General features: G+C 52.8%; 1 protein-coding gene across 2 annotated transcripts in view; it reads left to right on the top strand.

The window, feature by feature from the left end:
- Positions 1 to 27,539, top strand: part of LOC140898353 (C-type lectin domain family 2 member D-like) — a 125,188-nt gene extending 97,649 nt beyond the window's left edge. Inside the window, exons 1-6 of one of the 2 annotated variants that reach the window (XM_073312062.1) lie at positions 6,354 to 6,501; positions 12,658 to 12,867; positions 18,491 to 18,607; positions 21,360 to 21,538; positions 23,201 to 23,304; positions 23,780 to 27,539. In XM_073312062.1, the coding sequence (XP_073168163.1) occupies positions 12,783 to 12,867; positions 18,491 to 18,607; positions 21,360 to 21,538; positions 23,201 to 23,304; positions 23,780 to 23,930 (636 nt within the window). In that variant the 5' untranslated portion in view covers positions 6,354 to 6,501; positions 12,658 to 12,782 and the 3' untranslated portion in view covers positions 23,931 to 27,539. Of the gene's footprint in view, positions 1 to 6,353; positions 6,502 to 12,657; positions 12,868 to 18,490; positions 18,608 to 21,359; positions 21,539 to 23,200; positions 23,305 to 23,779 lie in introns of those variants that run through there. The other variant, XM_073312063.1, reaches the window with a different exon arrangement.
- The last annotated feature ends 1 nt before the right edge of the window (position 27,540 follows it).

Below are 27,540 nucleotides of genomic sequence, written 5' to 3'. Positions count from 1 at the left end.
TCACGCCCCCAAGTAAGTCCCGCCCTCACAGCTTCCAGCCAATGGGCCACCCCACTGGCCACCGCTGACCCGAGGAGCCAGAGGAACCTGCCAGGTGCTTCCCAGTGGGTGGGAACCGTCCCCCAGGTAAGCAGCGGGGCTGTGGGCAGGAGCCGGGGCCCTGTGCTTGTGGCGGGGGACGGGGCCATGCCCCCCCCACCCCCAACCCTGCAGCAGGGCTGGAGCGGGGGCTGTGAGCCCCCGACCCGTGGCGGGGCTGCACCCGGAGCCGGGGCCCTGCACCACCAACCTGTGGCTTCCTCAGGCTTTGTATCCCCCTCCCGCCATGGCTCCAGTGGGGTGGGGGGTATGAGCCTGTGCCCCCCCACCCCACCCCCACCACCATGTGTTCCGATATTTTGTTCTTGTCATCTCATCACCCTAGTGGCAACTCTGCTGATCCTCCAGAAACGCTTCCCCCTTTTTCATGCTGACCCCTGGGCCGGCAGACTGAGTCTGTGCTGGGCACAGATGGACTGAACTTGCCAACAAGTTGGCACCGTCCACACAGAATTCTGACCATTAGCAGGAACCAGAGGAGCATGGCAGATTCAAGCTCGATGCTCTTCGCATACTAGTGTAACTCCGCTTACTGCAGTGGGATTGCTCCTGATTTACCTTAGTGTAAACGAATGGAAAACCAGCCCCATCAGTCCCTCACTAGAAAATGCCCTGCCCCTTCCCGTCCCTTACCCTCAGGCCTGCACCATTCTATCCCTTTGATATTCCCCTTTGGCTTTTTCCAACGCTGGCAGGAAAGAGATTAGGCTGCAGAGGGAAATCCGGAGCCCTTGTGTTTATATAGGACCAGATTATCAGCTATTGCAGATCAGCGCTCTATGGTGGAGCGACACCAGCCGAGCATCTGACCCGCCGTAGCTCTCTTCCACCATTTTTCCGTTGCTGCGTTTTTGAATGCCTCTCACTCTGTGGCTATATATGGACATTACATTCTGTTTTCTGTTTCAGCTTGGCGATGAGAGAAGGGGAAGGAAATTGCTTTCTGCCTGGGGCAGCTTTGAGGTGCTACACAGAGAACTCCAGATCTGCAGCTAACCTTGCAAAGAGGAAGCAGAGTGAGAAGCTTTCAAAGAAATCAACAATGCAAGAGCCTGGGTTCAATCCCGTCTTGTCATCCTGCAAGCAATGCAAAAATGTTCCCTACAGTTGATTCTCCAGGGCTTCGCCCCGTCCCATTTAAGCCATTCCACTAATGGGGTTTCCGTTGCTTCCCCGGGGGAGAATGTGCCATAGCCTGATGGAAATTGTCTCTTTTGCTCCATCTCTCCCCTCCAAGTACTCCCACCCCCTGAGTCTTGTCGCTTGTTCCCATGACTCCAGTACACGCTGTTCACAGAAGTTACACATTGTTTTCCTCTCAGTCTCATTAGTCAAATGATCTATGAAGTAGGGGAAGATCGTTGCTGCTCACCCACCTAAGTTGCATGCAGGGATGGATCCAGTAGGCGTGCTCTGACCAGGCCTACCAGCTCAGACCCTAGTTAGAATGCTCCCCTGGGATGTGGAAGATCTAGGTTCAATTCCCCCCTCTGCCCAAGGGGGAGGAAAAGATTTGAACAGGGGTTTCCCCACCACTCAGGTGAGTTCACTGAGCTATGGGATATGCTGATGTGGAGCTTCCCCTGAAGCTGTTCCACGGGGGATAAATAACTAAAGAATCATTGGGCCAGAGAGTGAATAAGAGAGCAAATGACTCTAAAGCTTCATAATTAGTACACCACCTAAGAAGATGGGAGACTGCGGGTCCAGTCCCCCTGCTCCAATCCTTTATACAAAGTGGAACTGAGTCTGCAGATCCTAAGCATGACAGAGTTTTTTTTAAAGAAGCCTGTAGCACTGATGGAAGCAAAGAAAACCTCCCAAAAAGAACCGAGTCCACATTCGGTGGTGACGTCTGCTCATGTCAGCATACAGCTGGCCGGGACTCATTTCTAATTTGAAGTTGTCTTGTTTAACTTCCAGCCATTGGTTCTCTCCAGGATGGTCCACATACACTGTGACCACGTCACCTCTTGGATCTTCAGGTGAACAAGCTGAGCCCTCAATCTCTCGCCATATGGCATTTTTGCCCAGCCCTTGAATAATTTGTAGGCTAATCTCTGCACCCTCTCCAATTTTTCAGCATCCTTTTTAAAAACGTTGACACCAGAACTGGGCGTAGTATTCACCAATGGCCCGTACGGAGCTTACATCACCTCTCTACGCCTTCCTGTTACTCCCCTGTTTGTCCATCCAAAGGCTAACATTTGCCCTTTTAGCCACAGCAGATGACCGGGAGCTCAGGTTGAGTTGTTTGTTCACTGTGGCTGCTAGATCCTTCTCAGAGCAAAAAAAGACACAGACAGCAAGAAAGATACAAACATTCCTAGTGAAATCATCTTTCAGTCCCATGACTCACTGTCTGATCTCAACACCAAGAACCCAATCCCGGCAGCAATCAACCACACTGGAAAGAAAAATCCTCATTGTGATAGGTCCAAACATACGGCATGAGAGGAGGGTGACCAGATGTCCCGATTTTATAGGGACAGTCCTGATTTTGGGGTCTTTTTCTTATGTAGGCTCCTATTACCCCCTACCCCCGTCCCGATTTTTCACACTTGCTATCTGGTCACCCTACATGAGAGTGAGTCACCAGGCAGCAGGGATTTCCCCAGACCCCTCCTGGGAGGGGTGTAAATCCCCCCCCCCGAATTTCCACAGCCCACCCCCACCAAGTTTCAGGCGGTGTTGCCAATTTAGTCATTGGTTGGAAATTTGAATGGAAATTCAAACATTAATACACACTTTAAAGGCATCTACAGTATATGAGAAAATTCTCGTACCCGAGAAAGCAGAATGGGTTTGAAAAGTCTGAACCAAGACGAGCTTCCTCACACAGCTGCTGTTTATGGCAATGTCGGCACATTTGTGGGGCTCCTGCTCTGCCCCCACTGGCAGGCGAGCTCTTCGCCCCCCGGCCTCCTCCCCCGAGCCTGCCGCGCTCCCGCCCTGCCCCCTCCCAGTGCTTCCCCGCCGCCAAACAGCTGTTTGCCGCCCCTCCGGGAGGGAGGGGGAGGAGCTGGCTGCAGCCCACTTGGAGGAGGAGGCGGAGAAGAGGCGGGGCGGGGCCTTGGGGAAGGGGGTGGAATTGGGGCAGGGCAGAGCAAAGGCGGGGCCCCTGCACTCCCCCTACACATATTCCCTCCCCCAGCCCCCTGCCCTGAGAGGCTCACAGCAGGGGGCTGGGAGCACCCCCACGACCCCAGCCCATACTCTCTCGTCAGCCCCTTGCCCTGACTCCTGCACCCCCCTCACAAACCAAGCCCCCCACATCCCCAGCCCAGACTCCTGCACCCCCTCACCCCCTGCCCTCCCTGACTCCTGCACCCCCCCCCACATCCCCCACCCCACCCTGAGCACCAAACGGGAGCTCCTGCACCCGCCTCCACATCCCCACCTGCACCCCTTGCACCAAATGGGAGCTGCCCCAGGTAAGTGCTTCACACCCCAACCTCCTGCCCCAACCCTGAGCCCCCTCCTGCATCCTAACTCCTGGCCAGACCCTGAACCCCAACCCCCAATCTGCTCCTGCACCCTAACTCCCTCCCAGACCTTGCATCCCCCTCAAACACACCCAGTCCCCTGCCCACCCTGACTCCTGCCCCACAGCCCTCCGACTCCTGCAACCCCCCACACCCCCTACCTCCCACACCCTCAGCCTGCTCCCTCCCTGACTCCTGCAACCCCCCACACCCTCTGCCCCCTCACACACCCCAGCCCCCTCCCTTCCTGACTCCTGCCCTCCCTCCACATCCCCACCTGCACCCCTCACACCAAACGGGAGCTGCCCCAGATAAGCACTCCACACCCCAACCTCCTGCCCCAGCCCTGAGCCCCCTCCCGCACCCTAACTCCTGGCCAGACCCTGCACCCCAACCCCCAGCCTGCTCCTCTACCCTAACTCCTGGCCAGACCCTGCGCCCCCAGCCCTGAGCCCCCTCCCACACCCTAACTCCTGGCCAGACCCTGCACCCCAACCCCCAGCCTGCTCCTTTACCCTAACTCCTGGCCAGACCCTGCGCCCCCAGCCCTGAGCCCCCTCCCACACCCTAACTCCTGGCCAGACCCTGCACCCCAACCCCCAGCCTGCTCCTCTACCCTAACTCCTGGCCAGACCCTGCACCCTCAGCCCTGAGCCCCCTCCCACACCCTAACTCCTGGCCAGACCCTGCACCGCAACCCCCAGCCTGTTCCTGTACCCTAACTTCCTCCCAGACCCTGCACCCCCAGCCCTGAGCCCCCTTCTTCACCCTAACTCCTGGCCAGACCCTGCACCCCCAGCCCTGAGCCCCCTTCTTCACCCTAAGTCCTGGCCAGACCCCGCACCCCAATGCTTTTTTACATTTTTTTTATACAATGCTCTTATCCAAAGTACTTTACACTCGTTGGCTAACGGTGCAAACAGTATTTGGGAAGATCCCTACGTGGGCCGTCGAGACCCTCGGCGATTTTCCAGTGGTCTGTGGAAAAATAAGTTAGGCTACAAGAGCAATCAAGGTCCCTCACTTGATTTTCATTTACTTCCTCTTACTTATAGGAGGAGGATGAAGAAGAAAAGAATGAAAAAGAGGGTCGGTGAGGGGGAGATCAGAGCGAGTGTTCTTTTCCTTGGCTGGGTCCCAAGGAGGGGCCCCAAGAATGAAGCTCAGCACAGGGCCCCGTTAACATCTCACACGGACTGAGCATGCTCAGGGACGCTGATGAAGCCGGCGGCCCTCACTCTGCCCCCTCTCCCTGCTATCGGCAAGCACCAGGGTCCTGTTTTGTATTATTATTTGTATAATAGTACAAAATGATTAATAATAGTGTGCAACGCTGGGACAGACCCTCACCACAGATGGAGTCCGTGACCACAAGCTATTGGAAGGAACAGAGCCCTGCCCAATTCCAGACAGGAGTGGCTGAGCCACCAACCCAACGGGGATTGAGGTAGAGGCCAGGTCTATGCTACAGATGTCTTAGGGTTGCCAGGGGTCCGGTTTTGGACTGGAACGCCAGGTCGAAAAGAGACCCTGGCGGCTCCGATCAGCACTACCGACCAGGCCATTAAAAGTCTGGTCGGCGGTGCAGGCAGGCTCCCTACCCGGCTCCATGCAACTCCTGGGAAGCTGCTGGCATCGCCCTCTGGCTCCTAGGTGGAGGGACGGCCACGGGGGCTCTGCGCACTGCCCCCGCTCCCAGCACCGGCTCAGCAGCTCCCATTGGCCAGGAACTGTCTCACGGGCGGGCCTCTGCTTCACTCCCAGTCAGAGCGAAGGGTGCTGTGTATCTTCTCCTTTGTTTCCGGGCCCCCGATAAACCGGATTAGTCCGAGTGGGAAGGTTTGTTCCTCTCTTCTAGGTGCTCCTGCCGAGTTAACTCCTGCTATATCCCAAGTGCTGCCCTTAAATGCTATATCCCAAGTCCCGTCCACACCCAAAGCCCCTTCACTCCACTGTGGTGGCCGCTCGCACAAGCGCTCCCTGCAGGGCGAGGGTTAATCCACAGTGGGACTGCTCTCAGCCCAGCGAGGCACACTCGCCAGGAGTTCACTCACGCAAGTGTGGATAGCTTGAGTTCACTGCAGTGAAGCCTTTTAGCTTCAGTTTCTTCTTCTTCTTCTTCTTCTTCGTGCCTTTGATCCCCCCCTGTTCTGGGCCCAGGCTAGCCGGAACACTTCTCCCTCCTGAAGGCTGCTGTGTCGTACCTTCTGTTTGCTTTTGTTTTCTTGCATAGTTTTGCTTTATCCTCTTTGGTGATTCTTTGTAAATGTTACACAAACAAAATTCTTTTCTGCTTTAAAAAAAAAAATCCCCCCCTGTTCTCCTCTTCCTCCCCCCAACCACCACCCCCTTCTTCTTTCTTGCCTTCAGAAATGCCCTGATCTTTCCAGCGGTGCCAATCCCAAACTCATGAGTGGCCGCACCCCCACCCCCAAACCCCCCGCCCCCATAAAATCAGCTCGGAAATCCTGACCGTTTTTGGGTGCAGAACTGGGGAGAGGCACACACACACACACACCCCCTCCCCCAAGAAAACAAGCAGAGAGAAATAGCCCCCTGCGGGGTGAAATGTGTGGAGGTGAGAAGGGGGCTCAAAACCATGACAGCTAGTGGCTGGTGCTGTCCTTTAACCAGCAGAGCCGCGGGAACTAGGGGGCTGCCGCACCCCCTGGCTTGAAGTGGTTTCCATCATATGCAGGGTTTACAGTTTGGTTCAGTGGATCTCAGCAGCTCCCCCCCCCCCCCCCCCCGGCCGTTATGAGGACAGGAGTCACACAATGACTGCTTTGCAGTTTCCCTTTTGCACAGGGAACTGCTGATGATTGCTCTGGGGGTGGGTCAAACTGCAAGAAAAAACCACCACTACCGGGGAAACTCTCATCGCCTTTCTGCAGGCTGCCTTAGCAGCAGCAGCAAAGTAAGGAGGGGACTGGGGGGCAGGGGTTGAATCTTCCACTGTAAGCTAGGGATTGAGGCTGCACTAAGATTGGGGGCTCTAACCCAGTTTGGGGTGGGGAAGGGCTGTGTGGCGCCTCCCCCCACTGCGGGTGGAGGGCTAGACGGGGAGGGGGGCTGGATGGAAGGGAGCCACTACATTCCACTCCGGTTTATGTCTGAATCTTCCTGCATTACATGTCGCTGAACTTTCTAAAGTGGGGCGAGGGCTTGAAATCGAAGGACGTGTCGGGAGCACCGAGAAAGAGACAGGAGTAGGGTGACCAGCTAGCAAGTGTGAAAAATCCCGACTGTGTGTGGGGGGTGGGGGGGGTGGTAGTAGGTTCCTATATAAGATAAAGCCCCAAAGATTGGGACCGTCTGGTTTTTGAATGTTGTAATTCCTGATGTCAGATTTGTGTCCATTTATTCTTTTGTGTAGAGAATTTATTGCTTAGAACAATTATTATTGTTGTTTGACGTTTATATTGGCCTAATAGCTAAACGCTACCTGGGGCTTTAAGATAAAAAAACACAACTCTTTAAATATCACCAGACTTGTGATACCCCGCACCACAATCCCCCGTCCTGAGCCCCCTCCTGCACCCCAAACCCCAGCCCGACCCCAGAGCCCGCACCCAGAGCCGGAGCCCTCACCCCCCGTCCCAGCCTGGATCCCCCTCCCGCACCCCAAACCCCTCATCCCTGGCCCCACACCAGAGCCGCACCCCCAGTCGGATCCCTCACCCCCTCCTGCACCCCAACCCCCTGCCCTAGCCTGGAGCCCCCTCCCGCACCCTGAACCCCTCATTTCTGGCCCCACCCGAGAGCACGCACCCCTCAGCCGGAGAAAAGAGGAAGATGGCAACCCCCTCTCCTCCTACTTTCAGAGGTGAAGCCCTGTTAGTCTGTATCAGCAAAAACAACAAGGAGTCCTTGTGGCACCTTAGCGACAAACAAATTTATTCGGGCATAAGCTTTGGTGGGCTAGAACCCACTTCATCAGATGCGTCTGATATAGCCCACCAAAGCTTATGCCCGAATAAATTTGTTAGTCTCTAAGGTGCCACGAGGACTGCTCCTTCTTTTGGCTGTCTCCTCCTCTGGCACCTCCCACGAAACTAACTGGTTGCTCTCATTTCTTCTCATCTGGGCCCTTTCTGAGAAATCACGTGGGGCTGTTTCCCTTTTGTCCCCTCCCCCTCTTCAAAGGACACTGCTCCCAGCAGGACCTCCCAGGGAATGAACAATAGGATTGCAGCTCCGGAAGCAGCTCACCCTTCCTGGTCTATATGGGCTAGTGGGGAGATTGTCCTCCTGGGTGAGGGGAGAATACCCCCTATCCCCTACGACTGGGTTCTCAACCTTTTTCTTTCTGAGTCCCCCCCAACAGGGACAGGATCCAGAGCTGACGCATTCAGAACCAGAGGACAGAGTGCTTGGGTTCAAAACCAGGGGACAGGAGACAGGCTGCTTGGGAGCGAGATGGGAGGGAGGAAATGGGTGGGAGCCTCTTGATTCCACTCTGGATTAGTTTGTATGTTCTTGTATTTCAAATCACTGAAGTGGGGACAGTGCCCCTGCCTTGCTCTGAAATTCAGCCAAGGTCGCAGAGCAGGAAGAAAGACAGATCTGAGTTGCTGCTGGCCGAAGCAAAAGTCAGGGACTTCCTTCCCCCCACATCCCCTTTGGGAGAGGAACTAAAACCAGCCAATAAAACAGCAAATGCAAAACAGAACACATCTGTTTCTCATAGCTGAGGAATTTGGCAAATGTGGCCTTAGGCAGCCTAGATGGGGAGTATAAGATATTGGCACCTCCTTGGGGCAGGGATCGCAGGCTGCATTCGGAGGGGCTGTGAAAGGGGTTTAAGGGTATATTGGTGTAACCCACTGGTGAGTGTATGTTACACGTTCCCCTTTGTGCTGATCCAGCGGATACGAGTACAGCCCTAGCACAGAGCTTTTGCTTGGGCTGTAGCAGATTGTGTTTTTTTATCTCTGGTTTCACCCACAATGCTCCCGCTAAGAAACTGACAGGCACATTTGCCCTGAGTGTTTACGCTGACTGCAGCTCCTGGAGTAAAGTGCATGCACAGTGCAGGCTTGTGGGATCTGATTTGTGTTGCCCAGCACCTTGCGCAGTCATTTCCACCAGCGCAGAGTGGATGCAACAACTTTGCACTGACGTCAGTTACTGTCCGAGGTGCCGGATGTTGCGTGGTCCCAGGAAACCTTGGGTTTTTTCCTCCCAACTGGGATTAGATGCTTGGACGCAAACCATGCTTTACAGTGCATGACTCTGTCTGCATTTAGGGTTTGGACTGATGCAGCTACACTGGTGACTGCAATCGGGGCAGATCCCGCAGTGTAGACAAAGCCTGTACAGGATCAAGCCGCCACAGACCCTGCCTTTATAGAGGAATCCACCGGCGTAACATCATTTGACAGAGGCAGCCCAATTGCTCTGACTACTATGGGAGTGCCTTGCTGTGGGTGCAGCCCCAGCGTTAAGTACCACTTACTGCCATGGTGTGCTGCCCGACTCCCAGAATGCCGGGGCCTGCTGGGTAATTTTACAGGCCCACTCTGCAATGGCCTGGGCACCATGGGACAGCAGCATGGGAAGGGGAAGGGCCGTTTGCCCTGATGATGCGACCCCGATCGCACCAGATGCTTCCCTCTGCTTGCACCTGGGGGATCTTGGGTGGGTGGATGTGCAGTAAAACGCTGACCGATGCAAACTGGAGTGTGGATACGAGGGAACAGGCTAAAGGATAGACCAGTCCTGTATCTCCCTAGTGCAGACAGGCCCTTGGCTACGCTCCCTTGACTTACACCCACTCCGCCCATGGCCAGGGGAGTCTCTCTCTCTCTAATTTGCATGATGTAGGTTTTCTACATTCTCCTCCAGTTCTTTGGCGGCTAGGTTCAACGGGTTGCTGCCCCCACCCCCCATTAGATCCTCTGCCTTGCTGTCTCCCTCACCCCCTCACTGCTTTGCTCTGCCTTCTATACCCTTTCCCCAGCTCCCACATCCCCTCCAGCCTCCCAGTTAGTGCCTCTGCTTAGAATCATAGAATCACAGAATAGTAGGATTGGAAGAGACCTCAGGAGGTTCTAGTCTGACCCCCTGCTCAAAGCAGGTCCGACCCCAATTAAATCATCCCAGCCAGGGCTTTGTCAAGCTGGGCCTTAAAAACTTCTAAGGATGGAGATTCCACCACTTCCCTAGGTAACGCATTCCGGTGCTTCACCACCCTCCTAGTGAAATAATGTTTCCTAATATCCAACCTAGACCCTCCCCCCCCCCCCACTGCAACTTGAGACCATTGCTCCTTGTTCTGTCATCTGCTACCCCTGAGAACAGCCTTGCTCCATCCTCTTTGGAACCCCCTTTCAGGTAGTTGAAAGCAGCTATCAAATCCCCCCTCACTCTTCTCTTCTCCAGACTAAATAACCCCAGTTCCCTCAGCCTCTCCTCGGAAGTCATGTGCCCCAGCCCCCTAATCATTTTCGTTGCCCTCCGCTGGACTCTCTCCAATTTGTCCACAACCCTTCCATAGTGGACGGACCAAAACTGGACACAATTCTCCATATGTGGCCTTACCAGTGCCGAATAGAGGGGAATAATCACTTCCCTCGATCTGCTGGCAGTGCCCCTACTTATACAGCCCAAAATGCCGTTAGCCTTCTTGGCAACAAGCACACACTGTTGACTTATATCCAGCTTCTCGTCCACTGTAATCCCCAGGTCCTTTTCTGTAGACTGCTTTGCGGTCTCCAAGTTCCCATGTGCCTGGCTGTCCCCCACAGCTCCTTCTCCTTGTGCCTGGGGCTTCCCCCTGGCCCTCCCACCCCGTCCCCCGCCTTGTGGTTCCCCTCGCTTCTGTCTCTTTCTCCCCCTCTGGACTTCTCAGGACCTCAGGAGTGAACTGAGGTTTGCCTCCCTTCCTAGCACAGCATGGGGGGGCCGCTGCTGAGCTCTTTAGAAAAAGGGGGGCCATTTTATTTGGGTTCTTGGACGCCCTTGTGGGTGAGTCCCTTTGAAAATGCTTTGCCGAGCTACATTGTGCCAACCAGGAAAGTAAGTGTAATAAAAGCTTGGAGCATTGTTTAGTGGCTTTCATTTCTGTGGCGCCAGGAAGTCACTGTATGCAACAAAAGCCTTTTCTCTTGTCGAAAGCTTGTGCGGGTGTTGTTGACACTGGGAGCAGCTGCTCCTGGAATACAGTTTAACTACCAAGGTGCAGCAGAAGAAGTGCTTGTCCCAGCCAGTCCAGGCAAGCCCTGGACTGGCAGCAAACCTACCCAAAACAGTACTGTCTGCTCTGCATCGGACACTGGTGGTTAAAGCCTCTGGCTTTTTTCAGAGGAGACAGGTCCTAAAGTTAGCAATTCGCAGTTGCATAGGCAGTGTGGCCAAGTGCATACTGGCCTTTATTCCAGTGGCTCTGCCCCGGTCTGCTAGGTGAGTCACTTCTGGGCTCTGTGCCTCAGTTTCCCCACTTGTAACATGGGGATAAGGATCCCCCCTTACACCTCTGTTGTAAAGTGCTTCCCGATCTACTGATGAAATGCATGGGGTATTATTATTAAATTGGGTTTGCCAAAAATGCAACCAAGGAGCTGCAAAAGAAGGTCTGTTTTTATAAAACCAGACTAGAGGAACTTAACATACATGATCGACACAATATAAAATAACGAGAGGCGATTCCTGTCATATCGCTCTTATTTGCCTCCTCTCTGAGATAAACAGTCCCAGGCTTTCAAGAACATGCAGATTACGGGAATTCCTCACTTAAAGTCGTCCCCGGTTAACGTTATTTCCTTGTTACATCGCTGATCAGTTAGAGAACATGCTCCTTTAAAGTTGTGCAATGCTCCCTTTTAACTTTGTTTGGCAGCTGCCTGCTTTGTCCCCTGCTTGCAGGAAGAGCAGCTTGGAGCGAGCTGGTGGGGGCTTGGAACCAGGGTGGTCCAGCAGCCCCCCTATCAGCTGCCCGCTTCCTTAAGTTCCCTGGGCGGCAGCCCAATTGCCGGGCAGTTCAGCTGTCCCTCCTCCCACTGCCATGTGCTGCTCCTGCCCTCTGCCTTGGAGCTGCTCCTCGAGCCTCCTGCTTGCTGGGGGCGGGAGAAGACGGGGGCTAATGTCAGGGTGTCCCCCTCCCCCTTGCTCCTGCACCCTGCTTATCCCATCTCCATAGAGCAGGGGGATACACAACAGGGCTCAGGATGGAGGGAGCTTCCTGGCAGCAGCTGCTGAAGTCTCCGCTTGCTGATTAACTCAATCAGGCAATGTACTTAAGAGTGGGTCAGGGTACTTAAAGGGGAAATGCGCATCTCTCTCTCTCACAGGCCACACATGGTGTGTGTCTCTGTCTCTCTCTGCTATGCTGTCTCCCCTCCCTCCAATCCTGCTGCCTTGTAGAGTGTGAGGCTACATTAACGAGTTAACCCCTTGAGGGCTCAGCCGAGTGTTAGTTCATCATTTAGCAGTAAGGCATTCCCTGGGAAATATCCCACCCTCTGACTTCACCACCTCAACCAAGCTTCAAAATCATCATTGCTGTGTACAGTATTAAATTGTTTGTTTAAAACTTATACTCTGTGTATGTGTGTATATATATATATATATATATATATATAATATAGTCTTTTATGTGGCAAAGAAAAAAATTTCCCTGGAACCTAACCCCCCTATTTACATTAATTCTTATGGGGAAATTGAATTCGCTTAACATTGTTTCGCTTAAAGTCATAAGGTGGGAGAAAGGAAGGTTTATTATTAATCTACCCATTGTTCTGAGTGATGACTTAATGAACCAGAGGATGAATGACAAAAGATCCCCATAAAGCTCATTAGCCCTTAAATCATATCATTATTGATTTATCTTATGGCAGAGTCCAGGAAACCCAATCAAGGTTCAGGGCCTCATTGTGCTAGGCGCTGTACATGCCAGTAATGAAGAAGATAGTCCTTGCCCCAGAGTGCTTAAAATCTAGGGGTCTGACAGGATGCAACTGGTTGTTGAAAGGGACAAATGGGTCGGGGGTGAGTTGGGCAGATGAGGTGCTACTAAAACAAATAGTTTTGCAGAAGTCACAGCTTGTAAAAACTCTTGGTTGTTATGTTACAGGGCTTTAGGGTTCGGCTCTGGTTCCACCTCTGGCTGATTGGACATCCACTGAGCCTGGAATACGGCAGCATCCAACGAAGGGCAACTGATCAGAGCACAACACACCCCAGAGCTCCTAGGAAGAGATGGGGAAAGGCATGCAGAGGGAGAAAACAGAGCTAGAGAAGCCGCTTAAAGACCAAGGAGATGCAGAGAAAGGAGCAAAGCTAGGTAACCAACTGAGTATAAATGCCCTGGGGAAAAGCTGGGGAGTGTCACTGAGTCACAGAGCGAGAACCAAACTTTCCAAAGAGGAAGGGGGGGACAAAGGGTATTTGGGCTCAGACCCATGGAAGATAGCAGCCTAAATTCCACCGTGGAGCTGGGCCATGGTCACCTCAGTGGAGTCATCTGCACTGACACCCAATTTATGTCCAACCGGTCACCGTCACCATAATGCGACTGAGAGCAGGACGAGATATGGGATTGGATGAAGAGAGATAGATGGAGTGATTGGCACAGAAAGGATACTTAAAGACATGGGAGATCACTCCCCCACCCCCCGGGCAGGGTGTGAAGTGGAAAAAGACGAGGGCCGAGGTCTTTAAGCTTTAAAATGTAGCTGGCACATCCCCAAACAACCTGTCTGGGCAAAGGTTGTGCACACCCACAATCTCACACATATGCATGCAGTTGAACAGTGGTTGGGGCCAGCTGAGCAACAGGGGCATGTGGCTGCCTGACTGGTTCTTGCGAATGGGGATTTCTGTGGGTGTAAGTGTAACACAGAAACATGCCTTGTTTTTTGGTTCATGCAACCTTTCAACCTTCTGGAAATTTGGGGCCGAATACCAGGGGAAGGGTGTCTTATAAACAACATCTCTACTTAGGGTGGGAAACAGAATAGAGATGGTGTCATCTGTGTATACAGGGCTCGTGAGACCATTACTGGATACCATGTATCTCTGGCTCTAAAAGCATAAGCATGTATTGTCTGCCTGAAACCTTACTCTAGCCTATCCCCCTGAAGGCTTGGTCACATGCTGTCCTCCTACCTACGTCCCAAATTGCCCTTTGGTTGTCCATAGTGCTGGTCTCTGGACAGCACCACAAAGTACCCCTGGGCTTCCCAGGGGTCCCCATTGCTGAATAGAGCTGGTGAGTGAGAGAGGAAGCTAGCAGAACTAGCTGGCAGAACTTGATTGGGCGTATAAAATAGCTCATGATGAATAAACAAAGTCAGTGGTTTTGTGTTGACATTTAAAAAGCAGCAGATGTTTAAGGGAAGGGATGTGGGTGAGGGGGAAAGGATGAGGGTCTATTTTCTAGATACTGGGAGGGGGGGCCAATAATCTCTCTAAACTGTAGCCCTCACGTATGACTGTTGAAGGTCTCCATCCTTATCTTCAAGGCACGCCGTGGTGTGGGCCCAATATACCTAAAAGTCCACCTAAAACTCTGGGATGAAGACTGTGGTGGACAGCTCTGTTCCTCTGGCCCAATTGATCCCTCAACTATACGGTAATGCTGGTCTGTGTGGTGTGAATTCCCCCAAGAACGAAGGACCATCACAAACCTCAGCACCTTCCGCTCCAAGTGCAAGGCACAGGCCTTTGACTTCTCTTAGACACAGCGCAACGGGTATATTTATAATAAAATAAGATGCATCCTGCCACAAGAAGACACTCCACTGCACATGCTACTCCCTCTGGGGAGTGACAGATGTGTAGCCATGTTTCTTAATGCATGGCTGGAAGGCGCTCAGGTACGGTGATGAGCATGGTATAAATACCAATTTTGAATGGAACAGACCTTGCTGAAATGTTTTACATTGATTACTTCATTAGAATGTCCTGAAAATGATAATACTTTCATAAGTTCCCACTGAAACGTTCAACTGTGCTGAAAACGATATATTGAATACGATAGAGTGAAAACGATATACTTTGATAATTTACCCTAGACAATTTCAACAAAATCAATATGTTCCTCCCAAATGCTTGAACTGCGTCAGATCAGAATTTTCCAACAGAAATTTGGAAGTTTCATTGCTCAAAACTGGAAACTGGTGTGGTCTGTGCAAAAAAAAAACAACCCAGAATAAATCCCCCAACATTTTTCACAAAATATGTTTACCACTGTCCTGCCAGCTCTGTGTGTTCAGCAAAAGTGCACATTCGATTATGGTTGAAAATGTGTCTCCATTGGCTGGATCCCGCAACATGAAGTGTCTGCTTGTGATCTACTGCTATTGAGAAGAGGTAAGGGACGCTGTCTCTCTGACTCGTTCTCAGCATTCCCCTGGCAGCCCAAGAGATAGATTCATAGAGTTGAAGGCTGGAAGAGGCCATCAGATCATTTAGCCTGACCTCCTGTATAGCACAGGCCACTACGTCTCACCCAAATACCCCTACGTTGAGGCCAAGAACTTCAGTTAAACTAAAGTATTTTAATCCTCAGAGATCAGGAGAGACTGAAGTGCCATCAGTGCCCGCTGTGCTCCAAGCAGCATCCCAGAACCCCCATATTCACCGCTGTCAGATAGTTATGCGATGTCTTGTACAAGGTTTGCCTTGTGAGGTATCATTTTAAAAGGCTCGATTTGTTGAACATTAATAGCCTGTTGGATTGTTTGTGCTGTCATTGGATGAGAAGTTATGAAGTTTTGCTACAGGTGTGTGACTGAAATATGTTGTGAGGTTGGGAACACCCACAACCAGCCTTTCAGGTGCAACAATAGGAGAACCAGACACACTGACAGCCCACTAAAGGAATCCACACTCCCAAGGTCTATCCCAGGAACTGTATACAATGGAGACTTCTCAGAGATAGGACATACACAGTGGGTAAGAAACTATAAAAGAGGGGAAGTGACATCATCACTTGGCTTCACTCCCCCCACAACTCAACACCTGGAAACACATCTGGAGAAAAAAGACTTTGAATGGGGGAGGTGGCCTCAGACTGGAAAGAAGAATCCAAGCCCGTGTATTCAGGAACTATACCATCTATCAGAGTGAGACACTGCCTGATTCAAATCCAGTCTAGTTTATAGAACTCAGGTTTCGATATAACTTTTATTTCTTAGGTAACCAACTTTGCTCTCTACGCCTGCTACATATAATCACTTAAAATCTATCTTGCTGTGGTTAATAAATCTGTTTTATATTTTTCCTAAAACAGTGTGCTTTGGTTGAAGTGCTTTGGAATTCTGCTCAGGTTTCAAGGGCTGGTGCATGTCCTCTCTACACTGAGGGAGGGACAGACTGAGTAATGAACGTACATTGGTCAGGTGTGTGATCAGGGCAAGATGATGGTACAGCCCATGGGTCCAAGGCTGGGGAGCTAGGGGAATTGGCTGGAGTCTCTCTATTGTTGGTTCATGAGTGGCTGGGAGAAGCATTCGTGTAACTCAGCTGGGTGTGTCCCTGCCTGAGGATGTCTGTGTAAGTGCAGTACCTGGAGAGGTTTGAAGCGTGTCACAGCATCACAGTTAGTAAGACAGGTTAGTAAGACAGAGGGCCCAGTGGTACCCCAGGTCCAGGTTGCACCCTGGGGAACCCGACACACCCGCGTTCCCTGGAACACCAGGGAGGTCAGAGATCCCTCGACATTCAAGGATGATGGTCTCCCAATAAAATGATAGCTAGTTATTGCTAGTGGATCTGCAGGTGGCTAACAAGACCAATCCGGGATCCACAGATCTTGTCCCAGTTGGGGCAGACATTTCCCAATGGAAGGGGCAGATCTGGATTGTTGAGTCAGGCTGCAGAGCGTTGTTTTCTCCTGTCCCCATTTCTTGTTGTCTCCATTGGATCTCGAAATACTGGCATCCTTGCCACAAAGTCCTTTTCCATTTCGCTGGATCAAAGGCTTCCCAGGAGTTTATGTCAATATTGTACTTCTTCACATTGGCTTGGAAGGTGTCTTTGAAGCGGGTTTTTTTTTGTCCGCCCCTCGACCATTGGCCATGGTTCAGTTGTGAGAATGTGACCTGCTTCAGGAATCGATGTTCTGGCATTCAAAGAACATGACCAGCCCAATGGAGTTGGTGGCGGACGATCATAGCTTCAGTGCTGAAGGTTTTGGCTTGGGACAGAACACTGTTGTGGTGCGTCAGTCATCCCACTTGATTTGGAAGATCTCGTGGGGGCACCGTTGATGGTATTGTTCAAGAACTTTGTGAAACGGGTCTAGATGTCCCAGCAGGCAACCCCCTGTCCCATGCTACACAGGCGGGCAAGACCCGACCCCCAAGGCTCCTACCAATCTGACCCGGGGGCGGGGGGGGGGAATTCCTTCTTGATCCCAGATCTGATAATCAGTTACACCCGGAGCACATGAGAAAGACACACCAGGCAGGCATCTTAGACATCTAGAGCAATTCTGGTGTCACAAGCATTCTTAAGCAGATGCTCTCCCTTCTGGCCTGCAGCGCCCCCCACTGGCTGTTTGCTGCATTGCAATGGGAGGGATTGGAGCTACCTTGCTGCCTCCCTACAAAGCTTGACTGCCTTTGCCCGAGTCTATGGGAGCGCATGGCAAAGGACGACCTTTTGAAATATCTTCAGCGTCAGGCTGAAAGGGTCGGGTGCCCCTGTTGTAACTTGTCTAGCTCACAGTGTAGATGATACCTAGTCAACACGCTGTGGGCTCTCTAGAGGTTGGATCTTGTATGAAATTTACGAGTCTGCTACTGCTTCCTACATTAGAGGACGTGCCCCTTTAGCTCAAGCTGCAGCAACTCGTGCCTTTAGATCCCCAGGTTCAAACCCCACTCATGGCGTGAAGATAGAAATTAGTATGTTTGCAATCTATGGCTGGTTTCACAGTAGTTAGGATGATGCCACCTGGAGTAGCTTGATACCGCATGCCGTACTCCAGTCCCTAAGCATGGCCATACTAAACACAGGGCATCTCTAGTGCCAAGCCACGGTATGGACATGAGTCTGCAGCAGCTTCTGAACGGAGGAAGCTGGGTTATTTGGCTCAAGTAGGGGCTTGTCTGCACCCCGCAGCTTTTTCAGCGACAGGGCTGTCTCAACACAGCCTTATCGCCAAAAGTCGGCGTGTGTAAACGCTCTTTGTCGGCACTTTTGCCGACAAAATTCTTCCACCCCTGCGAGCGGCGTTCGCTTTGCCGGCGGGAGAGCGCTCCTGCCAGCCAAGCTACGTTCACACCATAGGCGCCGACTCCGTGGGTGCTCTGGGGCTGGAGCACCCCCAGGGAAAAGTTAGTGGGTGCTCTGCACCCACCGGCAGCCAAGCTCCCCTCCTCTCCCCCCCCCCGCGCCCCACCTCCTCCTCACCCCTGAGCACGCCACATCCCCGCTCCTCCGCCTACCTCCCAGCGCTTCCCGCCTGGCTGCCACCAAAGAGCAGTTTGGCCGTGTTAGCACGCTCCGGCGCACTCAGGGGAGGAAGCGGGGAAGAGACGGGGCCAGGGCGGGGATTTGGGGAAGGAGTTGGGAATATTGGCAGGGAGGGGGCGGAGTTGGGGCGGGGACTTTGGGGAAGGGGTTGGAATGGGGGGGGGAAGGGGTGGGGCAGGGGCAGGGCCTCATGGAAGGGGTGGAGTGGGGGGTCGAGCACCCAGGGGAAAGAGGGGAAGTCGGCGCCTATGGTTCGCAAAACTTTTGTCTTTCGGGGGAGGGCTTTTTTACGCACGGGAAAGACAAAAGTTTTGATGACAACTTGGCAGTGTAGACAAGCCCTAAGAAAGGCCTGGACTGAAATCCTGCCAACGACCCATCCAGGGCTGTTGTGTTAAACAGAGAGAGGAATTGTTTAGCTAATTCCTAGGGCAGCTCAGCTGCCTCTCCAGTGGGAGCGCTAATCTCCTCTTCTCTTTCAGATTATGCCCCCGACGCCGTTTGCAAAACTTTCTCATCCCGTAAAGCCATAACTGCAGTCGCATGCTTGATGAGTATCATGACCATCCTCATCCTCATTCTGATAGTAGCTCTGGCAGGTGAGTTGCCAGCTCTGCATGCCTGGATCTCTGTGGCTCCCCTTTCCCCCGGAGCTGTTGTGGTCACAGTCCCGGATCCATAGGTCCTGCACCCTGCAATGCTGGGGGAGGGCATGGGGGGCTCCAGGGCCAAATGGCCTCCAATCGAGGAGCTCATCAGCCAGCCCATAATGCTGTAGCGAATGCTGGTGCCCCTTGAAGGCAGGTTCTTCATGTACCTCTGTGAGCTACCAGCAGCAGGGTGGCTGACCCAAGAGGGAGGAATGAGGTGGAAACACCCCATCACCCTTTGAGGATGGGAGGGACAAGGGAGGAGGGCTGCTGAGGGTCAGGACTGGGGAGGGCAGTAGAGGGCTTTGCACAGTCCATGCACACTCTCCCCCGTAGCCCAGTGACGTGTCCTAGCAGGCTCAAGCGCGAATGCTGTCATGCCCCCACTTGGCAAATGGGGACCGTGACCCCGAGGGCTCCTTGGCAGATTGCTCCCAGATCCATGGAGGAGTAAAGCCATGGAAGAGCTGAGAATGACTGGAATCAACCTCCCCCAAATAACTCGTTTTGGCTGAAATTTAGACTGAAGCTCTGTGCGGCTGGGGCCATCTGATCGTTACATGCGCATACAGCGCCCTGCACCATGGGGGCCCGATCCGTGCTGGAGCCTCTAGGGGCTAATATAATATCGATAACAAAGATGTGCGTATTCCACCATCTCCAAACAGCACCCTCTACGCCTCCCCAGTGTCAAATGCCCCAGGACACACAGCTGTGACCTGTATGGCAGGAGGCTGGCCGTAGAGGAAAGGCACTGGGGTGGAACTCAGGAGATCTGGGTTCAAATGGTGCCTCTGCCACAGGCTGTCTGTGTGACCCTGATCAAGTCATTTCATCTCCCTGTGCCTTAGTTCCCTATCTGTAAAATGGGGTGAATGAGCTTTCCTTTCTCCCAGCCTTTCTCAATCTAGATTGTGAGCTCTATAGGGCTGCTCTATAAACTCTACGAACTCAGCACCGTATGACAAAGCCCCCGCCCCATACACCCTACAGTGTAGCAAAGCAGGACAGAACCTGTGGAAAGCGTAAAAAGCGACTTGTCTGAGCAGTGGAAGCTTAGCAAATGGCTCCTTCATGCCACAGTTTTGTTTTAGGTCCTCGCTCCCCCCCCCCCACCCCGCCGCCCCCAACCCCATTTGTATTTCCTCATACAGATAAGTCTCTGGCTACCCAGGCAGGAAAAAACTCAGTGTCCATGACATCTCATCCCGCTCCCTATCCCCTAGAGATCAACCCCGGTGACTGAAAGGAACATTCTGGTCAATTGCAATTGCCACAACAGGATGGGTTTGAAAATGTCTGGCTCCAGGGCTTCAATCAGCACCTATTATAGGCATAATTATCCCTAGAGCTCTCACTCCCACAGCACCCCCTTATGCCAGGATGGGGCATTGCAGGGGTTTGTCTGTTTTAGCTTTGATCTGTACGCTTACTACTTATAATCACTTAAAATCTATCCTTGTGTAGTTAATAAATCTATTTATTATTATAACACCTGGTTCTGCCATGGTTTGAAGCTTCTGTGGTCAGCCAGGTCACCTCAGTCCGGTTCCCTTCCAGGGTTAGCTGAAAAGTGCAAAACTACCCCACCCCCGACCCCCAAAGTCTAATGGCCAGGCCCTTTAAGCCTCCCCCTGGGACTCATTTCTGGGCTCTTCTCGCAACTCCAGGTCATTAGTAATCTCACCCCTTCTGAGTCCCAGAGCCCATAAAGGTCCATCACCTTCTATCAGGTCATCAGCTTCTTGTTCTTTCTTTCTCAGGGAGTTTTTTCTAGACCACCCCCTTTCTGGGAGTGGTGGGGGGACCCTGCAATGCCCTTTCTGGGTTCCAGCCCAGGGACCATGTGTTTAGGCAGCTAAAACCCTTGCTCCTTCTTACCTCCACCTCTCTGCATTCTATGTCCTCCCATCTTTTCCCTCTGGAAGTCTGGCTCCCGGCAGAAATCTCTCCGGCAACCAGCCTTCTCAGCTGCAGTCTGCAGCCTTTTACTGCAGCTGTTGCTAACTGGCCCCTTAGTCTCAGCTGCGGGAATAACTGATCTGTCTGTTAACTCTTTTCCTGGCTGTCACAGCATGGGGTCTACACACCCCATCATAACTCTATAAAGGCTGATTTCATTATCCCTTTGTTTTATAGAAAGGGAAACTGGGGCACAGGGGGGGAGCCAATTTGCCACTGATTCACATCAAGCAAGCTGGGGATAGAACCCGGGAGTCCTCCCAGTTTCCCTCCAGTCTAACCCACTTCACCTCACTCCCCTCCCAGAACGGGGATAGAACCCAGGAGTCCTGTCTGCCAACCACCCCCTCTAACCACTCGACCCCATTCCCCTCCCAGAGCTGGGGATGGAACCCAGGAGTCCAGACTCTTTGTCCCCACTCCCCTCCTAGAACACCCCTGAAATCAGGGGCATGGAGGCTTCATTTCTAACTCCCTCTGCCCTCCAAGCCATTGCCCGAGCTCTCAGCAAGGCCTGGATCTGAGGGGATTGTTTCTACTCATTCCCCGTGGATACAGAAGGTCCAGTCCCCCGTGGCGCTCTGCCTTGGACAATCACTGAGGCAGCTCAGAAAGAGCGAAAGGTGCTGACATTCATGCTTGGGTGGTGTTTCCCTCCCACATCGCATGCCAATGGAGACCCAGGCCCTGAGACGGAAAGGGAAAGATTTCTCACCCTATATTGCTTTCTTATTTCCAGTGGTAATGTCTCATGTCCCTGAGCCTCTTCTTTCTGAACCCTGCTGCCCGGACGGCTGGGTCGGGTACCAAGGGAAATGTTACTATTTCTCAGAAGCGGAAGGGAACTGGGAATCCAGTCAGCACCACTGCTCTTCACTGGGTGCCTCCCTGGTTGAGATTGACACTTTGCAGGACCTGGTAAGGGACTGGGGCAAATAACGTGTTTGGGGTTTGCTTGGTTCTAGGGCAAGTCTGAAAAAAAACCCCGATTTGCAGCTGTGATGGGGCTTTGTCCCCAGCACCTGCAATGCAAGGGAAAGGACCCAATTAATCATGTTCTGCACCTGGCAGGTAGTAACTACCTGTCTCTTCAACAAGGGAGGTGAAGCCAAAGCTTGTAAGTAGACTCGGGGAGCTCAGCTGGGGAGAAATTGCAGAGGAGCAAGGTCTCCTGGGCTAGCATTTAACAGTCAGGATACAACAAGGGAGAGGGGCGGAAGGGCTGTTAATTTGAAGCCTTGTTTGAATCTTTATCTGGCCTTGTTCATGCTGCCCCTGGAAGGGTTTTAACCCTTGACGTGACTTGGCCGGGCGGCCGAGCCACAGAATATCCTGAGGGGGAGTCGGGAGAAGAGGCAGGCGGAGAAAGGCTATGGCCGGCCAAGGAAGCGGCCCCTGGGGGCATGAGAGGTGAAGTCCCCTGCAATGCCGTATCCAGGCAGGAGGGGGCGCCCTCGATTTGACGATGTGCACCATAGAGTCAAACTCAAAAGGAAATCTTTCGAAATTGTCATCAAACTGAAAAGTTGGGAGGGCCCGAAATTCATTTGGGGTCAATTGAAATGTTTTGTTTTGATTTCCAGTATTTTTTGAACACTTTTAAAAAAAAATAAAAAGGAAAGGAAAGTGCAGTGGGGGGCCCTGGTGCTTCTTCTACTGGGAGGCGACATTGTCTGAGAGTTCTGGCCACTGAACCCAGCCCTGGCTAGGTCCAAGGTGCTCCAGTCAGCGTGCAATTGTAGGGACCTCTGATCCCTCTGGGAGAACCTTTCCTCTCAAGGAATGGCCCAGCAGAGCTCCAGCCCTGGTCATCTGCTGGAGGAGGAAAGAGGACCTTATTCCTTCCCCAGTTCAGGACTTCCATGCAGATTGGCCATAGTAAAGTGAACTGAGCCGAGAAGATGGCTTGATTTACACCCGAACCTCCCCAAGGGGAGGTAGAGGGGCAAGGCTATGTTTTTTGGTGCACTTTGAAAAACCGATTAAAAAACACCCCTCGTTTCAGATCAGACCGCAAAAGAAACATTTTCAGTGAATAAAAAAAGTTGAAAGAAAGTCAAAAAGTTTCCTTTAGAGACTGAGCATTTTCAAATGGTCCTTTATTGAAAACAATCTCCTGTGGCAATTTTTGGGTTCGTCTATTTCTTTTCATTTCAAAATCTCTTGATTTTTTTTTAAATCCAAGACATTTTGAAATGAAAAGAAATGTTCAACCCCCCCCCAAATCACCCTAGGAGATGGTTTGTTTTTATAAAATGTTGGGGTGTTTTTTTGCAAAATGAACAATTCGGTGACATTGACGAATTCGTGAAATGTTTCGGCGTCACCGAATCCACATTTTCCAGTGGGGGGGGGGGGGGGGCAAAAAAGCCGTTTTGTGTGAAACGTTTTACCCAGCTCAACCTCTGGCCTTCTCGGAGCATTCTCTCTTTCTCCTACAAAGCTATGCTCTGCTCAAAGGCTGCACACAGAGGTCCATGGAGACGGCAGAGGGCTTTAGTAGATCTACGTACTCGGGCGGTGGGCCCCCTGGAAATGCTTCTAAACAGACCAAATTCATGAAGACACCTTGTTTTAAAGGTTTTCCTGATGCGGTACAAGGGGCGCACTTACTACTGGATTGGCCTGCGGCGGGAAGAAAGCCAGCCTTGGAGGTGGATGAACGGGACAGAATTCAACAGCATGTGAGTCCCGCTTTCTTTCTGTGAAGTTTCTCCGTGTTCGTTCACTGGTGCTAAATTTGCTCAATGGGCTGCTAAACGTGGACCTTGGTATGGACCTTGGCTCTGACTTAAGAGTCTGACTCCGGTGTGACCCCTGGAACCGCCACACGGACCCTGATTTCTGATTCCGGCTTGGTCCTCATCTTGACACGCTTCACCCTGTTACTGGCTCTTACCCCTGGCTTCAGTTCCTGGCTCCCAAGCCACTAATTCTGGCTTCCTTTGCCCAGGACCCTGACACCCAGCTCTGGCCTCTTTCTCCCCCGGCTCCCATTTTGGCCCTTGTTAAAGTTCCCCCTCTGGATGGGGAGGGAGGAGCTTGGCGGTGGTCCAGGAAAGGGAAATCCCTTCCGAAATCTGGTCTCTCTCTGACTTCGGCTCTCTCTGCCTCTGCCTAGCACTGACTGACTCTCCCCCCGGGATCTCCCGTCTGCAGGTTTGAGGTGAAGGGAGGAGGAAGCTGCGCGTATCTGAACGACGTGGCCGTCATCTCCTCGAGGTGCCAGACAGAGAAGAACTGGGTCTGTAGCAAACCCAGCCTGCATCTGAAGAAGGGCTTGACTGGGATGGAACAGAAGAGGCCTTGAAAGGGTGAGGCTCACCCTTGGTGAAGGCAGCCGACAGGCACATGGCCCACGACAATCACCGGGTTGCTTTCCCTGCTACGCTCACTGTGCTGTTGGCATGTAAACGACACCCTTCCTCCCATATGTAGCTTGCAACACCATTTATGCTGCCTCAGTGCTTAATTTGTAATGACTAGGGTGACCAGATGACAAGAACAAAATATCGGGACACTTAGGTGGGGGCAGCCACGGGCTCACCCCGCCTCCTGCCCCCACTGGAGCCATGGGGGGAGGGGGATACAAAGCTTGAGGAAGCTGCAGGTCGGGGGTGCAGGGCCCCCCAGCTCCGGGTGCAGCCCCGCCATGAGTCGGGGGCTCACAGCCCCGGCTCTAGTCCTGCTGCAAGCTGCGGGTTGGGGGTGCATGGCCTCATGCCCCCCCTGCCCCCCAAGCACACGGCCCCGGCTCCTGCCCACAGCCCCGCCGCTTACCTGGGGGATGGTTCCCACCCACTGGGAAGCACCTGGCAGGTTCCTCTGGCTCCTCGGGTCAGCGGTGGCCAGCGGGGTCTCCACTCCATGTGCTGCGCCAGGCACAAGCACTGGCTCCGGCTGCCATTGGCTGGAAGCTGTGAGGGCGGGACTTACTTGGGGGGGTGTGTAGCACGCAGCACCCCTGTCTGCGCCCGCAGCTCCCATTGGCCGCGATGGAGCCGGCGCTCGTGGTAGGTGGAGCATGCAGACGCACACGCCCCTGGCCGCCCCTGTGCCTAGGGGCCGCAGGGTCCTGCTGCCCGCCGTTTCCCGGGAGCCGCCCCAAATAAGCACCGCCGGGAGCCCAGGTGAGCGCTCACCAGTGTCCTCCTCCAGCCCCAAGCCAAAGCATCGGGACAAATGGCGTCGGGACCCGAGACAAACAACTAAATATTGGGACAGTCCTGATGTTATCGGGATGTCTGGTCACCCTAGTAATGACAGAGCTGCCAGGGCTTAAGCCGTTTTTTTTTACATTCATAACTGATGTAATGCCATGGCACAAATTAAGCACTGTGCTGCTTCTGAATTTGCCCCAATGCCTTAATCAGAAGCAGTGGAGTGTGTGGCAGAACATAAGAATGGCCAGACTGGCCCAGACCAATGGCCCATCTAGCCCAGTAGCCTGTCTTCCGACAGTGGCCAGGGCCAGGTGCCCCAGAGGGAATGAACAGAACTGGGCAACTCTTGGGCCGGCCTCTGTCATCCACTCCCAGCTTCTGGCAAACAGAGGTTAGGGACATTCAAAGCTAGTCTGCACTAGAATTGCTACTAATCATTGGGGGCACAGAACTCCTCCAGCCCAGGGGCCATGGTGGCAGGGAAAGCAAGCTCCTCCTGGCTGCAGGGAGGAGAGCGAGCTCCTGCCGGAGCCCGGACAGGGAGGGAGAGAGGGAAGAGCAAGCTCCTGTCGGAGCCAGGGGGAGCACAGAATGCGTAGCACCCAAAAAGAGGCCAGAGTTAAATTTCTGCACAGACCCCTGTCTCTCACCAACATAGCGTTGTCCACACCAGCACTTAGGCCGGTGTAACTTACATCGCTCGGGGCGTTGTTTTTTCACACCCCGAGCGACATATGTTATTCCGACCTAAGTGCTAGTGTGTACAAGCCCTCAGAGCATGGGGGTGCATCCCTGACCCTCTTGGCTAACAGCCATTGTTGGACCTGTCCTCCAGGAACTTACCGACTTCATTTTGAACCCTGTTCTAGTTTTGGCCCTCACAACATCCCCTGGCAATGAGTTCCACAGGTTGAGGGTGTGTTGTGATAGCCAGATCCCCTCTGCCTATCCCACCCAGTTCTTTTCTTACACTAAGAATCTCTGTACCTGGTAAGAAAGTTCAGACATTTGTTAAGGGATCCAGCCCAGTTTCCCCAGCCACATAATCCTCCTTCAGCACTGACTGTTGCCTCATATGGTTTACACCATCTACCCAAAGTGGACCCTACTCTCTAAAACATACACAACTGTGAGAAGAACAAATTCCTGGGAGATTATTGGAAGACCCTTAAATGAGGATTGGGCCTACACAATCACCTAGTCATTTGTTATTGTGACCTTTGTGTATATATTTGCAAATGATGTTAACGCCAGCCCCCTGCATTTAAAAATTAGTCAGGTCTCCAAAATCACAAGATTATTGGAAATAATCATGAGATTTTTTTTAAACTAAATCATGGGGTGTTTTAGTAGTTTTCTGAGCCGCTGGGGGTTATGTTTCCAGACTTTTCTCCATAAGCCCAAGAGGCAGAAACCTAGGGCCAGGGGCGAATTCATGCACAGGTCACAGGTCCACTGGAATCTGTGTGGAAGTCGGGGGGGGGCCACTACTAGTACCTGCCCCTGCTCCACCTCTTCCTCCAAGGCTCCACCCCCCTGGCCAGGCCAGAAGCCAGACCCAGGCCATGGTAAAGAGCCACCCAGGGAGTCAGGCTGCTGTGGGGCGCACCAGACCCGCCACCTGCCTTGTGGCGGAGGTTGGTGGGCCCAAGGGCAGCCCCCAGCCTGTGTCCCCACCCTCCTGGGGTGCGCCGGCCAGAGTAGGTGGAAGTAGGGTGACCTGATGTCCCAATTTTATAGGGACAGTCCAGATTTTGGGGTCATTTTCTTATATAGGCTCCTATTACCCCCCATCCCCGTCCCGATTTTTCACATTTGCTGTCTGGTCAGCCTAGGTGGAAGGTCCAGGGCTCCCTACAGCAGCCTGAGTTCCCTGGATGGCTCTTACCACGGGGCCTCGTGGAGGGAGGAGGAGCAGGGGGCGGATCCCCGTGGCGAGGGAGCTGTGAGGGAGGGGTCCAAATATTCTTTGTGCCCAGGGCCCCAGTAAATCTTAATCTGCCTCTACGTAGGGCTTGTACATGCTACCACTTATGGTGGCATCACTTATGTCACTCAGGGGTGTACACAATTGCCAGCCCCTTGAGTGACGTAAGTTACACCAACCTAAGCCCCAGCGCGCACGGGGCTGCGTTGGCAGGAGTGCTTCTCCCGCCGAGGTGGGTTTATTATGCCGACGGGAGAGCTCTCTCCCATCGGCAGAGAGCGTCTTCACCAGGCGCAATGCGGCACCACGGCTGTGCAATGCTAGCCCTGAGCGAAAGCCGAGTTGCTCACAGGATTCCAGGAGCTGGGACTTGAGACCAAATGAGGAGCCCTGGCAGCACCGAAATTTTAGGGGAGCTTGGGAAAGTTGGGAGGCTGCTACGACTCAGGGGCTGTGCTGGTCAGCATCGTCTGATTACATGGCAGAGGATTACAGGATTGATCCTTTAATTGTTCTTTCTCAGCCATCCTTTGCGGGGGGTTGAACTTGTCTTTTAGCCTTGGCTTATTGAATTGGCAATTTTATTACATAACCTTCCACCCATCATTATTATATGGCCATGTTATTGTGTAGGCTGTGAGCTTGCATGCAATTAAGCACACAATTCATGATCAGCTACAAACATACTTATTGACTGCAAACTCTTTGGGGCTGAGACTGTCTCTCGCTCTGTGTCTGGGCAGCCCCCGGCACAACGGGGCCCTGATCTCAGCTGGAGCCTTAACCTCACTTTATGATATTAAGTAATAAATAAAAATCTGGAAAGCAAC

The sequence above is a fragment of the Lepidochelys kempii genome, chromosome 14 (assembly GCF_965140265.1).
Source record: "Lepidochelys kempii isolate rLepKem1 chromosome 14, rLepKem1.hap2, whole genome shotgun sequence".
NCBI classification, from domain to species: Eukaryota; Metazoa; Chordata; order Testudines; family Cheloniidae; genus Lepidochelys; species Lepidochelys kempii.
Note: the sequence above shows the minus strand (reverse complement) of the source record. Positions and strands in the feature narration are given on the sequence as shown.